Genomic DNA, 17053 nt, shown 5'->3' on the forward strand with positions numbered 1-17053 from the left:
TTATCTCTTGTGTCTGTATATTTTTCAACTACAAACATACATATGTACATACTTTTTTTATATTTTGTACATATGTATTTGAATTTCATTTGTTTTTTTTTTCTTCACTTCTCTGACATTTATAATGCTGAACATGACACATCTGAGTCTTTATTTCACAATATGGTTGAAACATTAGCAAGTAAAAATATTTTCCGGGAAATGAAATCCATTTGGAATTGTTAATAGTCTTTAGTCTATATTGCTGTGTTGAAATATAATGCCAAAATTTATGTTAATAGAAGCATGATGATGATGTAAAAAAAGAACTGTGAAATGGAATTATTTTTCAATCTAAATGCGTTCTGCACAGAGCAAACAAATTTAATGTTCTAGTAAAATTAAAAAATTCTTCGAAAATAAAAGAAAACCTGGAAACTTTATTTATTCGTTACAGTTGCAAATTGGTTATGTTTAACCAAATATTATCATAAAACATTATTTCATCAGAAATATATATTTTTTTATTTCATGTACATCTCGACTAATAGATGCGATGCGATATGGGTATTCAATTAATCGGGTTTCTGGTTTTATTGAGCAAATAATTAATCGGGGTTTAGATTTAATCGGTTAATTTTAAATTATTCGATGAACCGAATAATTTATATATTAAATTGAAAAGAAAAACACGAATTTTATGTACTTATATAAGCATTTTGTTAATAAAAAGTACGAAAACATAAAAAACAAAACAAAACACTTCAACAAAACAATAAATATATACACATGTGTGTTTTTTAGGGTGTTAAGGAGATCTTCTGAAATAATCTTTTAAAAAAAAGAATATAATTTAAATGCTTTCCTTTTAAACTATTTATTTTTTAGTTTTAATAAAACTATACTTGAAAAATATCCAATTTCTCAGTTCTTTTTTTTAGTTGTTTCTAAACATATAAAATCCTCCATTGTCCTTTTTGAATTTTTTAGATTCTAAATACTTTAATAGTTTCGCTAACTTCTGATAAAAGGCTCGTATCAGTAATGTATTAATGTTTCGTCTATTATCAAGTCGTCTCAGACCCTGACCGTCTGTGTACGGAATGGCTTCAAATGACATCAAAAAACAAAAAAAAAGATTATTATATAATTGTTGATCGGCCTTTTCTTGAATTCTAATAGATAGTTAATTTAGTTTCCTATATACAGGCTTACAAGGTCAGTGATGGTTGTAAAAAATTTTTTAGAAAAAAATTAATTTTTTAACAATTTGTTTTTCAACCAAAACAATTTTGTTTCAGTTGGAGAAATAAATATTCTTTTTATTTCCAACGATCAAACAATGACAATTTTCATTTCGTTGCTTAACATCATTCTAAAACTTTTAATTCACAGTGGTGTACTCTGAAGCGAAGAAAGGAATACATTGCAACGTATGTCCGGTACTATAAAAGTCCTCTAATATTATCAATCGCTGATAAACAATTTTGTTTACTCTTGCATATTAGGTGTATGAATAAAAAATTTTCATATGAAATCTATTAAAAAAAATAATATTTTGAATAACTCTCCGCATTCCAAATAAATTTTGTTTTCGAAAGGGCATCTACGTCTAGAGCGGCAGAAAATAAAGAGAACGAAAATTACGGATTCAGTAAATGCGTCGTAGTGTATCTTCATCGAGTACTGCAGAGACACCTCAACAGCATATCGAAAGACTAGAAGCCAATCCTTCCGAATGGCTCGATCAATAGAAATAATCGATTTAAAGTTGCCGGCATTATATTACAATTAGCATGATGACTACAGGAATCACAAGGACGTACTGATTAGCGCAATAAACAAACATTGCTTACATTGCAGCGTTTATTAGTTCCCTGAGGAATTCCCGGGTATGCGCTGCTCGAACGGTAAAGTTATTCCGCCACCAGTTATTGAGCTGCTTCTATGATACATTTCCGGTGCCAATCCTATTTCCAAGCACATCCTTCAAAATATCCAAAAGTGCAACTCATGCTTTCAAATGTCGTCGGCTTCATGTCCACTTTTAAAGTTCAAGGCCAAATGTACCACGGAAGTGGATCATTGCTCCCGCTACCCAATGATGATGAGAAGCTCATCATTGGGAATGGGAATGGGAATGGAAATGGAGCTACAGAAGCCGAATGCATTTTCTGCAATACCCTTCTGCCGAAAAATTCTCTAAACAATTGTTGGACATGGGAAATGGACAAATTCGAAATGATCCCGCTACAAATGAGATTTCGATCCCGAAATTGTGCCAAATGCAAATGAATATTTAAGCCGTTGTCGACAAGGTATTCCTAAGTCTTACAACCAACTACAAAAATTCGAATTGGCTGTGGGAACTTGCAATTTTGGCACCAACAAATTATGATATTAACAAGCTCAATAAGCAAATACAATTGAAACTGCATGGCGTAACAATGAAATATAAATCGATTGACACAGTAATGAACGAAGAACAAGCCGTCGATTATCCTACTAAATGGCTGAATTCATTGGAACCAGCCGGACTGTATTAACATTGAAGGTTGGATCACCTACTTTTTCCGATACTGTATCTATATTAAAATCGATATCGAGATGCAATATAAAACAGATGTTTTCTATGGGCCAGCAACATGGACTTAGACTTTTCATATACCCAAGATGACATACATATTTCGTCAATTTTAATTTATTAAAAATTAAATTTTATTAAATTTTGTTGTTGAAAATTTTACTATTTTTAAATAGCTGTTGCGGATACTTAATATCAGATATCTCAGATGAATTAAATATTACTCATACGCCACAATGGTCAAGTTTTATGCTTCAAAATAATTTTTTAAATTTTTCAAAGGTACAAAACGAAAAATTTCGACAAACAAAATAATTTTTAATTAATCTTCTGAATTCGATAATATTTAGCATAAGTATTTTTATGGCTATACAAAATTTAAAGTTATCTAGAATTACGAAAGTCGATTTAGGTTGTTTTTTTATACATGTTCTAAGATAAAATACCTTAAGTAAAACTGTTAATAACTTTGGAAGTGTTAGAAATATTTTATAATTTTCGACCTCTCAAAAACCATTGAAAATGTGTGGAAAAAATTGGATTTTTCAAAGTTTTAGAACTAACCTAAAAACTTAATTTTAAAAATCCTTGCAATACAAGTAAGATATCCTGACATACTCACCAATGTGGCTATACTCAAATGAAAGAGAATTTGTGTAGATTGATAATCCAGAAAATATTTAAAGGTTTGGATTATCGTTCGTGAAAGATCTGCCATTTATTCTCACTTAGTTATTGAACATTATAGAGTAAACAACAAAGTTTTTTTTCTTCGAAAATATTAAATTTGGTACCAACAAAGCGACATATGCGGGAAGTTTTGATTTACTTCTTTAATATAAAATCGTCGCTGAAGCAGACCGGTTGCTCACCAAATCTTATGGTAAATGTGCGAGAGATGGTTTGTGCGGACACGGAAGACAAAGATCGGCCAGGCCAGGCAAAACAAATTTAAGACAATGAATTAGAAACATTGCTCCATGAAGATTGTTGTCAAACTCAACAAGAGATCGCAAAATCATTGAGAGCTACTCAGTCAGCTGTGTTTACGAGCAGCAGGATTCATATAAAATTAGGTACCATACGAATTGAAGCCGAGAAACATTGAAAGACGATTTTGCATGACCGAAAAGATGCTTGAACGCTACAAAAGAAAATAATTTTTGCACCGAATCATTACTTGCGATGAAAAATTCATTACGATAAGAATTGACATCAAAACCAAACATCTCTGTATTTCGTAGGAGCAAAAAGGTAATATCTATTATGAACTGCTGAAATCTGTCCAGACCATCACAGGGAACCTGCACCGAACGCAACTGATTCGTTTGCAGCGAACATTGGCCGATAAACGCCCAGAATATGGAGCTAGACATGAAACCGTAATATTACATCATGACAACGCTCGGCCATATGTTGCAATACCTGTTAAAAAATATTTAGAAAGAAGTTTTGCCTCACACGCCTTATAGACCAGACCTTTCCCAGTTCGACTACTATTTATTTCGATCGATGCAGAAGGTTCAGTCTGGGATATGCTTTACTTCAGAACAGAATATCCGAGCGGTTCTTTCATCAAAAAGAAGACAGTGTTCAATATTTTTATACAGATTTCACATAGTTTGTTCGGGACAGTTTGTAACACATACTTTCAATATCTTTCCAATAATTTCAGTATTATTTGAGTACAGATTATGAGACCCTTATAAATAAAATCTAAACATGTTATTACCTCCAAGAACAAACTCAAAAACCTACTGCCAACAAATTAAAGAAATAAATAATGTTTAAAGAAATACTTTATGGATGATGTTGGGTTTGGTATCATTGGATTTTATAATAAATTCTTGTTTTAAAATCATAAAAAAACTTGTCACAAAAACATTTTTTATCACTGTACTAAAAAACAGAAGCCTTAAAACGAACATGCTTTTTATTCCCTTAAGTGTTGGGGATTTGTTGATGTTTAAATGGATTTAAAAAAAGGGAAACAGCAACCAGACATAAAAATGTTTATGGCACATTTAATAAATCGTTAATAATTTATAAATTATAAATTTAATGTGTAACAAAACATTTGTAAATCAAAAACGAATCATTAATAATTTATAAAGTCTGCTCAGTGCAGTAAATTCAGCCATGAAAAGCCCTTTTACAACATATTCATACATATTCTTGTTTAAATATTGATTTAACATTTTGTTTAATAAATATAGTCATCATCATGGTATATCCATATGTAATCATCATTTATGAACATGAACATTAAAAAAATCAAATTAAAATTATAAAATAAAAAAAAATGTGTTTTCTTTTTTATAGGAAAGTGACGTTTCAACAACAGAGGGTTATCCCTTTAATGATTTTAACAATTTAATGAAGGTAAACACAAGTTAAAGTTTAAAACTTGCACTCACATATACTTTTATGCACCAAAATAAAAAAATAAATCCTTTTCCCTCTAGCAGCACACTCTACCTCAACCTATACTGCACTATTTATTCACTGTCATGAACCCAGCACATTCCATACTCGTATCCACACTCACAACATCTATTATCCCATGTACGTTTGTTGTTTGTTGTACTTAATGCACTTCTTAACTCTTTTGTCAGCACTCCTTTGCACTGCACTTCTCTATCCACCTCCTCCACTATGGAAATTCACTTATTCTACCCTCATATTTTCTTGTTGTGCAGTAGTTTAAGTCAACTTTTGGGGTAACTTAGAGTCGCCGCCATTCGAACGTGTTGTCATGCAAAAAGAAAAAATTCTACTATTTAATATCTGTTGCCTAGTTTTTGCATTCCAGCATATTTTCATTTAGGAAAATGTTGTTGCTAAGAATTTTCTTATTAAAAATTTTACAACACTCATATATGAAAAGAAAACTAATAAAATATCATGGCAAATTTCATTTAGTTAGAAGGAGATAAAATTTGAAAATGTTCTGTGTTAGAAAATTGACAATTTATCTGAAATCGAATAATTGTAAGGCACAAACTGACAATTCCTAATAAAACTATAAATTTCCCGGAAAAAACTGACATTTTATAAAAACAAAATAATGTTTGTAAATTGTGTGTCCGAATAAATGTTCTATGAAAGTAAAAAAGAAAATAATTACGTAAATTGTCCCAATAAAGGAAATTTGTTAACAAAACAAATTTTCATCGATTAATATGCTGCTGAATATTAATTTGTATACCCTACACAAAAACGTGGTGAATGGTGGTATATATAAACTTGTCATTCCATTTAACATTTAGAAATAATATTCATCTAAGATCTAAATCAGTATATATATGTATATACATTCATTATCCTTTACTTACGTGCTTACGATTTAAGTTTTAGGTGTAGTGTACACAGTAGCGAGCATAAAAAATACAACGCCATGCAATGTGATATTCAACAGTACTGATTGTGCTCAAAAAGATATCCAATTGTCCACATCTGAGGTTTTAATATTCTTATTAATCATTGGGAATTATAGTATGAAATTTTGTGGTAAAATTATGCGAAAATGCAACTCTAAGAAAATTGACTTGATTTTTAAAATTTTGAAAAAAATAATTATAAAAAATTACTAAAAGCTATAATACTGTTACAATACAGTAATTTACTGTTAATACTAATAAATTCAAGGATATGAAATCTACAAAGGGTAACAGAATTAACGAATGATTCATTTTAAGAATATTTATTTATTTGTTTACCAATTTAAAATCTTGCGGATATTCTCTATGAAAAGGAAATCAAATAATTGTAGTGGTGTGCCTAAAACTGAGTGTAAAGAGTTCAAGATCAAAAGGATATGACTAGTTAATGTTAGAAGGGTGCTGAAATTTAATGCTAAAATAACATTTTCACAATCATATGACATCATGTCGTCTTTAAAAATTACAAATAATGAAATCATATTCAAATATCCATTTATTTTGGTAAGTAAACGAATTCCAAAACAGCGGAAGACAACTGTAAATAATATTAAATTTGACACTGTTCCTATTTCATAGAATCCTATATTTTGCTTACGTGATTACTAAGTTATCGCAATTTTTACTATTGTAATTTAATATTTAAGGGAATATCTCTGACCAGACGGCCTGAGTAACAGATCGAAACTATCAGACACGAATAAATTAAAATTATGTTAATTGACCTTCCATATCATACGACTGCACCATTTTAGGCATAAAGGACCTGCTTCGAAAAGCATAGGCGCTTAATTTATTTTTGTAAATAATATATGGTTTATTGAATTGGTTTCTCCTTATTATATTTGCATCATTAAATTATCTTTTGGAAGTTGCAATAGTCATAAATGTACAAATGTGTTCGTTTGGGTAGCATCAAATATATCGCACACCCAGTTCAAAAGTGACACAACTCAAAATTTTAATTTTTCAGAAATCGAAAATAAATATATACCAATTGAAACATATGAAAGACATTAGTGTTTTTTTATCCACAGTTAACAACAACAGAATACACTGATATCTTTTGTATAGAAAAACAAGTGTATTGTGCATAGTTTAAGCGTAAAATTAATTTTTCGGGTTTAAATAACCCGACAAATTAATTTTGAGTTGTGTCACTTTTGAACTAGGTGTGCGATATGATGTCACCTTCCATGGATCAGGTAACACAGCCTTGATTTCTTCATTGTCTAACATTTAATTTTATTTCAATAAAATTCAATTCAAAACTAGGCATCAAAATTATTTCGGCACTCTAATTATAACACAATTCTTAATTATATCTAAATTTTTATAACGGAATAGGAGTATAGCGTTTTTTGGATAAAATGTTTATCCTTTTGAATTTTAATGTCCTTAAATTTGTTTGTATTAATAGTAAATGATGGCAATGCAACATTGTTATAGTTGTTAGCAATTTTTTATAATCATTTTTTTTTTTCAAAATTTTAAAAATTAAGTCAATTTTTTTAGAGTTTGCATTTTTTTTGCTCACATAATTTTATCACTGTTTATAATAAAAATTTTATAACTATACTTACGTAAAAAAATATGGGACAAAATGTTATATTGATCATAGGCAATTATTGCCTATGATGCTATGAAAGCTTACGTCTCTTCCTTTAAGAGATTGTTTGTCGCTGAGTGTGTTATATATCAAAATAAATGTTTTGTAACTCAAGACATATAGTTTTTGACTTTTTTTCAAAATGAACCCTTTTTTATTTTTTGCTTAAAAGAAAGCTTAGGTCTTTTCCTTTAAGGCATTTTGGTCGATAAGTGACATGTCTATCAAAACAAATGTTTTGTAAATCAAGACAGAATTCTTGATTTTTTTTTTGCTCGAAAGAAAGCAATTTTTTTAAATTTTTTTTCGAAAGATTGAAAAAATAGCTATCTAAACTATTTAGGATACATTTAGCTAAGAACAATAGGTAATAAGTTACATAAGTTATTTTTCCGAAATATAAAATTTTGAACCCCTCTCGAATTCTCGAATGATCTTGTTGAAAAATTGTGCCTGATTTACTATCCAATAGGAATAACCCTAGTGAAAATTTTTTAATACATCGATTTCAAAAGTTGGTTCACTTGACATGAAATAAAGTTTTTAATCAAACAAATAAATAAAAATATAACAAATAAACAAGTATTATTTATTTCAGTAAAATTGTATTGAGGTCCATCACAATTTTGTTATGTTCAGTAATAAAATAGCATACTGCTGCATTTTGTAAAGTCGTGTCTTAAATAATTTCTAAGGGTCTTATTCATAAACAGCTTTTAAATTTATCAAAGCTTTATAGATTATATTTTGTATTGAAATTTAGTTTTATAAACCGTTGATACTTAAATTTAAAAATTGTTTATGAATATGGGGGTAAATACATATCGTCGTTGAAAATCCTAAAGTACGTATCATCAAACAAATCAAAATCGTGTTTTTGATTGATTCTGATTTATAAGGTAAAACTAAATGCCTCTAAAAATGTTTAGACTTGTGTGTTCAAAACTAACGATCTTATATCCATAATTCAAAAGTACGTATCAACATGTGCATGATTTTCATAAATCAAATGTACGTATCATTACAGTTAGGTGATAAATGAAAACAAAATATTTGGCATTTATTTTTCTTCAAATTTATTAGTGTGGATTTCGTTTATCATCTATTCATCTAAAACTCAACAAGAGTTTGCAAAATAATTGCGAGCTACTCAATCAGCTATTTAAAAACTTTTGCAAGCAGCATGCGCGATAAAGCTTAGAGACCTTAAAAGACGATTTTATATGTCTGAAATGCTGCTTGAATGCTATAAAAAACGTTTTTGCACCGAATCATTACATGCGATGGAAAATTGATACATTATGTATGTATGTATGTGTAAGAGATTGTATGTGAAGCCCGTTCAACCAGCCAAATCGACACCAAAGCCAAATAACCCTGGGGCTATATTTGATGTGACAAAAAGGGTCCTGTCTATTATGAGCTGCTGAAATCTGGTCAGTCCATCACAGGGAACATATATTGTACAAGTGTGTCAAAATAAAAGCTAAACATTTGAAAAAATATGATGATACGTCCTTTTGTTTCAGAAAACACAAATGCAAAAGAACGTAACATAACTTGAAAAATATTACGTAAAATATCGGTTTTTCTTCTGAAATAGTTTTGTTGTTGTGTTTTAAGCCTTTTTAAAAAATTTCCACAAATATGTATACATGAGGACTGTTTTAAACACAAGTGTGTTTTATTCAACTGTGTCAATTCATACATATCCACCAGGAACACATAAGATTTTTCTACAACTTGACCAAACATTTTTCTTTTTTAAATATACATATTTTCTAACATTTATATCATTATAAAATATTCGGACCAAATTTCGTATTTTTAGTTCCATTAGTTTCGGTCATATCATGTTATTAACAGCGAATGTTCGCTGAGGTGGGTCAACGAATTTCCACAAGAAATAAAAGTTTATTAAACAATAAAATTGTTGGTAGTAAAATGCACAAAAGAAGCTCCAAATTGCCCCGCATCGGAATTGTAGTTTTAGCTAGACGCTGTTTTTAGCAAGACGCTGTTGTTTAGTTTTTTTTTTTCACTACAATACACAGTGGGAGAAAACCCTAATTTAGTGGAATTTAATTCGTATCTTCTAAACGCTTGGCCAAATTAATTTCATAATAATAAAGTAATGCAAAATGGGTACTGCTACTTCCGTAGAATGAGCGGGAGAGGCTGCTAAACTACACTACTTCGGAAGAAATTCGATACTATTTTCAATTCTAAGAAATTAAAATATATCTAAATATTAAAATATATCTTTCAAAAAATTTAAATTTTATAAGTAATTTTATTTATAGCAAGTAACTATTTAAATCTATAGATTTTGGACATTTACCCTATTGCCGGCATAGGTCGAAATATTCATATAAAATTAATTTTTTAGTTTTATTAATAAGTTTATTTTTAAAAACGAATAACAATTATACTGTGCAACAACAAAAATCGGAATGGAGAAAATCGGGAAATATTTGGTCCCTCTGTCATCAAAAAACTGGAGTATGATAATCACTAGGAAGTAATGGATCCAACAAAAGTTGCTTAACATCTTTCCATAAAGGTTCCACTTTTTACAGATGAAGTTCTGGACAATGTGGAATAAATCGCTTTGCAAATGTTATATTTTTAATCTAAATAACGCACTACCATATTTAAAAGGACTCATAATTTTATGTCAAATTTGGTATATTGGCATTTGTTCTTAGCAACTTGTAAGTAGTTAGAATTACATAAATTTCATTTTTATGTAATGTAATTACCAATAGCACTTCTTATATACAATCTTAAAAAATAAGGAACAAATTTAGTACGAGATTTTACATCGTCCCAACAGCAACAACTATAGATTGAAACTGCATAACAATAAATCAAATATGCCAAAGTTTTTTTTTATTTTGCGCCACTAAATTGTTTATTTCTCCCACAGTGCAATAGAGTGAAAAAACCAAACAACAAAAGTCAGCTGTCAAAAACATATGGTAGTTTATGAAACTTAAATAGAATTTAAGTATCATTTAAAAAAGCACTGAGAAACTCATTTTCGTATTTAAATAGAACTTAAAAATAATTCATATTTAAATATTGTTTTCAAAGCACAAAAATACACTTTTAAATATTCCAAAAAAATTAAATGCACTTTTAAATGAAATATAATCAATCATACCAAGTATATCAACGAGAAACTCCAGTGTCTGTGGATTGCACAGAGTGCAATGTCGAACTATATCAGATTCTGCAAATTCATTTACGCAAACTACAGTCAAACGAAAAGGCTATTGTCGATTTATTATTTTTATTTTTAATGCTATATTACGCATTGAATATTATCCCCCAAAATGGTTTCACTAGTTACCATATCTAAGTTGTCTTATATATCAAAGCAATTTGAGAGATACTCATGAACAAGTTATATCCGATGTTAATTGAAATCAGTTTTATTTCGAATCATCAATTTCGATTTAGAAGAAAATACAGCACTATCGAACAAACTCATAGACTTGTAAATGTTCTAAGCGTTTTATAAAGTATGGCATGATGGTTTAATATACAAATTCAGTCAAAATTTACCCGCAAACACATATAAGCAAAACATTTAAACTTATAGAAGGATACTATTTTGCAACCCATTAAAGCTGGAGTCCCCCAAGACAGTATCATCGGGCCCTTTTTATACTTGATATATACGTCTGACATGCCAACTAACAATTGCACTTATACATCAACTCAATTACAGAAAGTCAATATAATAGATTTTTTAAATCACTAGGCCCCCGTTTCCTGGCTGCTGGCGATTATAATGCTAAGCACACATTCTGCGGATCACGACTGATTACCCCTAAAGGTCGTGTTTTGTTCGAATCAATTTCTAAAATGGGTTTGCATGTGCTTTCGAGCGGCCAACCTACTTACTGGCCTACTCACCCACTATTATTACTTTATTGAGCCCCCTAGAAATTGTATCCCCGACTGGTAATTTAGCGATGACAGGCACAAGAATAAATTGGCTCAAATATAAAAAATACCTCAGTACACATTGCTCGGAAAACATACCGCTAAGAACACCAGAAAACATCGATCACTCTCTTATCAATTTCGATAAAAATCTCAAACTGGCTGCTCAACATGCTACCCAAACCCCCCGACAATTCAGATATAATAGAATTAATTCTGCAGATGTCGAACGGCTCTTAAATGAAAAAAGACGATTTCGAAGAGAGTGGCAATTGCACAGATCCCCCCAACTAAAATCGAAGCTTAAAGATTGCATAAAAAGACTTAAAAAGCTCTTGGAATTTCGAAAAATGGAATCATTGAATAAATATTTAGAAAGCCTGGACGCAACCCCGCAATCGGATTACTCATTATGGCGAGCATCAAAAAATCTTAAAAGACCCGTTATATGTAAGTCCCCCTTGCGAAATTCAAGTGGTGGTTGGGCAAGAAATGATACTGAAAAAGGGAATCTGTTTGTTAATCATTTAAAAAAAGTATTTACACCGAACACATCAAACGAAGCAATTGAGTTGCCACCTGTTGCACCCTATTTTAGAGCAGCCGTACCCCTACGTTTTTAGATTCGAGAGATCGAAAATGCTATTGCTGATTTAAATCCCAAGAAAGCGCCTGGTATGGACAAGATCAGCAACAAGATGCTTATAGAGCTACCCAGGATAATTCTTTTTATTTTTAATGCTATATTACGACTTGAATATTATCCTCCAGAATGGAAGGTTTCACTGGTTACCATGATACCCAAGCCGGGAAAAGATCACACAAAAGTAGAATAATACAGACCCATCAGCCTATTGTCTAATATATCAAAGCTATTTGAGAAGATACTTATGAACAAGTTGTACCCGATGTTAACTGAAAACAATTGTATTCCGAATCATCAATTTGGATTTAGAAGAAAACACAGTACTATCGAACAAACCCATAGACTTGTAAATATGGTGAGAAAAGCATTTGAAGAAAAGAAATACTGTTCCGCACTCTTCATCGACATCTCTCAAGCGTTTGATAAGGTATGGCATGCTGGATTAATATACAAATTGAGTCAAAATTTACCGGCAAACACACATAAGCCGTTGGAAAGCTATTTAACTGGTCGAACATTTAAAATTAAAGAGGGAAACTTTTTAAGTACTGCACAACCCATTGAAGCTGGAGTATCCAGTATCCTGGGACCTTTTTTATATTTGATGTATTCGTCTGATATGCCAACTAACAATCGCACTCATACATCAACATTTGCTGATGATACTGCTATTCTAAGCATTCATGAAAACCCTCAAGAAGCGTCTCGTTACTTACAAAACCACATATTTGAATTAGAAAAATGGTTAAAACAATGGAAAATTAAAGTCAACGAGCAAAAATGTACACACATTACATTTACATTGCGTAGAGAATCATGCCCCCCTATTCATATCAATAACCAAACAATAATTCAACAATCGGAAGTCAAATACCTCGGAATACATCGCGATCGTCGCCTTACATGGAAAAGTCATATAGATGCAAAGTTGACTCAAATGAAATTGAAATCAATTCAAATTAATTGGCTTATTGTCAGAAACTCCACGCTTAGTTTAGATTGTAAACTTCTACTTTATAACATGATCATAAAACCGATATGGTGTTATGGCATACAGTTATGGGGCACGGCCTCAGCGTCAAATGTAGAAAAGATCCAAAGACGCCAAAACAAGTTTCTAAGAATGATCACAGTTGCCCCCTGGTATATCAAAAACGCGAATCTACACAAAGATCTAAACGTGCCCATTGTAAAAACTGAAATCTCGAAAAACGTACAAAAATATTTTAAAAAAACTTGAAGTTCACCCAAACCCGCTGGCCCGCAACATATTAGATAACCGTGGCCACACTAGATTAAGAAGGAGGGACACAGCAGACCTAATCTAGAAGGAATAATGCCAATTTAACCAAAACAACCATGAACACAAAATTCTTTCATCCGGCACTGGCTGGACTAATTAAATAATAATATTAGATATAAGATTTGAACCACTTATTGTTAGTTCATTAAATAATGAAGATACAATAAATAAATTATGAAAAAAAAATACATCAACTCAAATGATATTGAAATCAATTCAAATTAATTGGCTCTTTGCCAAAAACTGCACGCTTAGTTTAGATTGTTACTTTACAACTCGATCATAAAACCGATATGGTGTTATGGGATCCAGCTATGGGAAACGGCCTCCAAAGATGCCAAAACAAGTACATAACAATGATCACAGTTGCTCCAAAAAACTAAACGTGCCCTTTGTACAAACTGAGATCAAGAAACATGAAGAACATTAGGAAAGAGGCACACAGTAGACCTAATCCAATTTAATCAGAGCAGCAGTAGATAAACAATTTTTTCATCTGGTACTGGTTTTTAAAAGAAAAATGTTCTTGAACATTTACTCAGTGTAGGGTATTATATAGTCGGGCTTGACCAACCATACTTTCTTACTGTTTTCTTTAGAAAACCTTGGCGACAAAGAAACAAGAAGTTTAAATAATTAGCTACATTTTTTGGTTAATTGAATTGGTGCACATGTACCTAAAATTAATTGTTTTTGCGTTTTAGATTTCTTGAAACAATTATTTACTTAAGTATGAAAACCCCTTAATTTGAAATAAATGAGTGAAAGAAGTTCATTAAGAGCTGTCTTAATGGAAAACTATAAAACAGATTTTAAGTGTGGCAGAAAATCATTCCATTTCTTTTACTGTCAATAGCATTGACATTGTGGTCTGTTTGTAAAATTCACTAAATACAAGCAAACAGACTTACCTACATACAAATACTCTGACACCTTTATATTTATGTTTGTATTTAAATTTACACAAAACACTTACAGTTGCAGACACATTTACATACACCGGCTGGCAGACCGTCATGTTGAACTCAATTGGTTTGTCCTGGCTGGCACACAGTCTGGCTGACAATGAGACATGTTCTATGGAAGGCAAACACCTCCCCGATGAATTCAAGGTGTTGACATTAATTCAAATACATATTTAAATTTTCAGCGAAAATGAATGAATGAAATGTTTTTTACTTCAACTGATTTCCAGCAATTGTAGAGACACAACAAAGGATTTGTTGGTTGGGTGTAAGGACGAACAAACAAAAATAATTGCGAGTTAAAATGTAAACAGTTAAAAAAGGTGCCAAAAAGGGTTTTGCTAACAATTTTAATAATGAATTGGGACTAAAAAGTGTAAAAATAGAAAGTAAACCTTTTTGTTTTAATTGCTACAATTTTTTTGTTCGAAAGAGTTTATAGAAATGATTTACTTAACGAATTGTTGAGGAACAGTGGGACTAATTGTAAAGGAAATTTTATTATTCACAACTTTAGGATTATTTATCACGTAATAAAATTGATATTATGAGATTAAATTTTTGTATGAAGCTGCATGGAAATTATTCTCAATATCCTGACCAAAGATTATATGTTTCCCGTAAATAAATTTGTAAGATCCTCGATAAAATTGAGCTTCACTGTAAGTGGAAAGGGTATATATGTATAAGTTTGTCATTCCTTTTATAATTTCCCCAATCTTTATTTGCAACCCCATTAAGTGTATGGGGGATTTCATATCAAGTGAAACACCTGTTTGGCCAAAATATCAAATTTTGACACCCTCTAAATCAGAGAGTTCTCGCCCGACCTTGTTGAAAAATCGTGATCAGAAAACAGCGATTTCAAAAGTTGGTTCACTTGAAAACAGGTACTATTTTTTTGCTTCCCAACCGATTTCAAAGACTTTTATACTTTTGCAAAGCGCTCTACCAGGTCTTACGTGTGCTTTTTATTTCTAATAATTTCCGAGTTATATGCATTTCAAAATATAGATCGCACTTTTACACCGACTGGACTCGCATTTTTTTTGCTAGGTAGACAACTAAATTGGCAGCATGGTGTAGTGGCTAAAGTGCTTGCCTACAAAACCCTGGCAGAGGACGAAAAATGTTCATCATGGTTTTCGAGTTTTTAAAATTAACCTCCCTCTAAACAATCCATCAAAGAAGCCCACTGATCTCTCCTCTCCCTGGAAAAGAGGATAACATCATGGTAAAGGTCAGACAGCTGGCCACTACCCCCTGGAATAAAGGTAGGAATCAAAGATTAGCATGGTTCCCCACCACTACACCAAATACACAGAGGGCGTTGTTTCTAGGCAGCCCCATTATCCGAGACCAGCTACAGCAGACCAATCATCTACTTAGCTGGAAAAACAACCGATTAACGAAACTGATACAAGGCAAAAATAACAACAGACTGGATCTAATGGCAACATCGTACATGTATCGCAGGACCCGCTACAGCAGACCAATTATATACTTTACCGGTAACAACAACCGAATTCAACATCGTACATGGAGACGCACCATACTCCATTAACTAGGAGTGCAATCTTACATGGGAATTATGCGAAAGATAACTAGTGTTTATAAAAAACCGGTTTGTCGGTTAACTGAAAATTGGAATTTTTTAAAAAACCGGTTTCTCGGATAACCGACATCGAAAACCTAAAATATCCTATAAAGTATACACAGCTTTTATAAATATGTAAGAGTGCTAAGTGCATTTTATTTTCAAAAAATTTCAAAATTATTATCTCAGTCAAATTGTGTATGTTATTAAATATATAATACTTGTTTTAATTATTGGTTTATTCATTAAATTTCAACCAAAAAATATAAATCGCCAATTTTTGAATTAAATATTTTATAAATTTGAAATTTATTATCACCTCGACTTTCTGATATGAAACAGAAAATGTTACAAGTCCCAAAAAGGACTTATAAGATTCAAACGCACTTCTTCGTAACTGTTATTATTTGTCATTATAAATCATACAAATTAATTAATAAAACTCCATTATCAGATTTAAAAAATATTTCAAATCATGGATTTTAGAACGTTTTTTGTCTCTCCTGTAATATTTCTGAAAACGACTTTGGACACTATGCTAACGAAATGGTTAATAAAATAAAATTTTAAGAACAAAACACACTAATGAAGTCATGTTGATGTACATATATTTGATTCAATTTAATGTTTGGTAAAATCATCACTAAGTTTAGAATAAATCATTAGTAAGATAGTGAGATATAGCTTAACTTCTAGAATTAATTTTTAATAGTTTCATTATATGCAATTTATTCTCACCGTCCTCTACTATTTAGAATCATTGCAATTCTTAAAAAAATATTAATCTAAAGAGGTTTGTATTGCAAATCAGCAGTTTAGGTTTCCAATCAGACCAAATATTTTATATAATGTGTACCCAATGAATATAAAAAATGAACAAAAACATGAGATTTATTAATTTTAGTCCCAAATTTTAAAAACCGGTTAAACGAGTGATAAAAATAGGATAAACCGGTTAACCGAAAAATAACATTTT

General features: G+C 30.9%; 1 protein-coding gene across 1 annotated transcript in view; it reads left to right on the forward strand.

The window, feature by feature from the left end:
* Window positions 1-17053, forward strand: part of LOC135961286 (putative sodium-coupled neutral amino acid transporter 11) — a 132038-nt gene that overhangs the window by 46253 nt on the left and 68732 nt on the right. Inside the window, exon 2 of the mRNA XM_065512782.1 lies at window positions 4886-4945. Coding sequence (XP_065368854.1) covers window positions 4886-4945 — 60 coding nt within the window. The remainder of the gene's footprint in view (window positions 1-4885; window positions 4946-17053) is intronic.

The sequence above is a fragment of the Calliphora vicina genome, chromosome 5 (assembly GCF_958450345.1).
Source record: "Calliphora vicina chromosome 5, idCalVici1.1, whole genome shotgun sequence".
Taxonomy (NCBI): Eukaryota; Metazoa; Arthropoda; class Insecta; order Diptera; family Calliphoridae; genus Calliphora; species Calliphora vicina.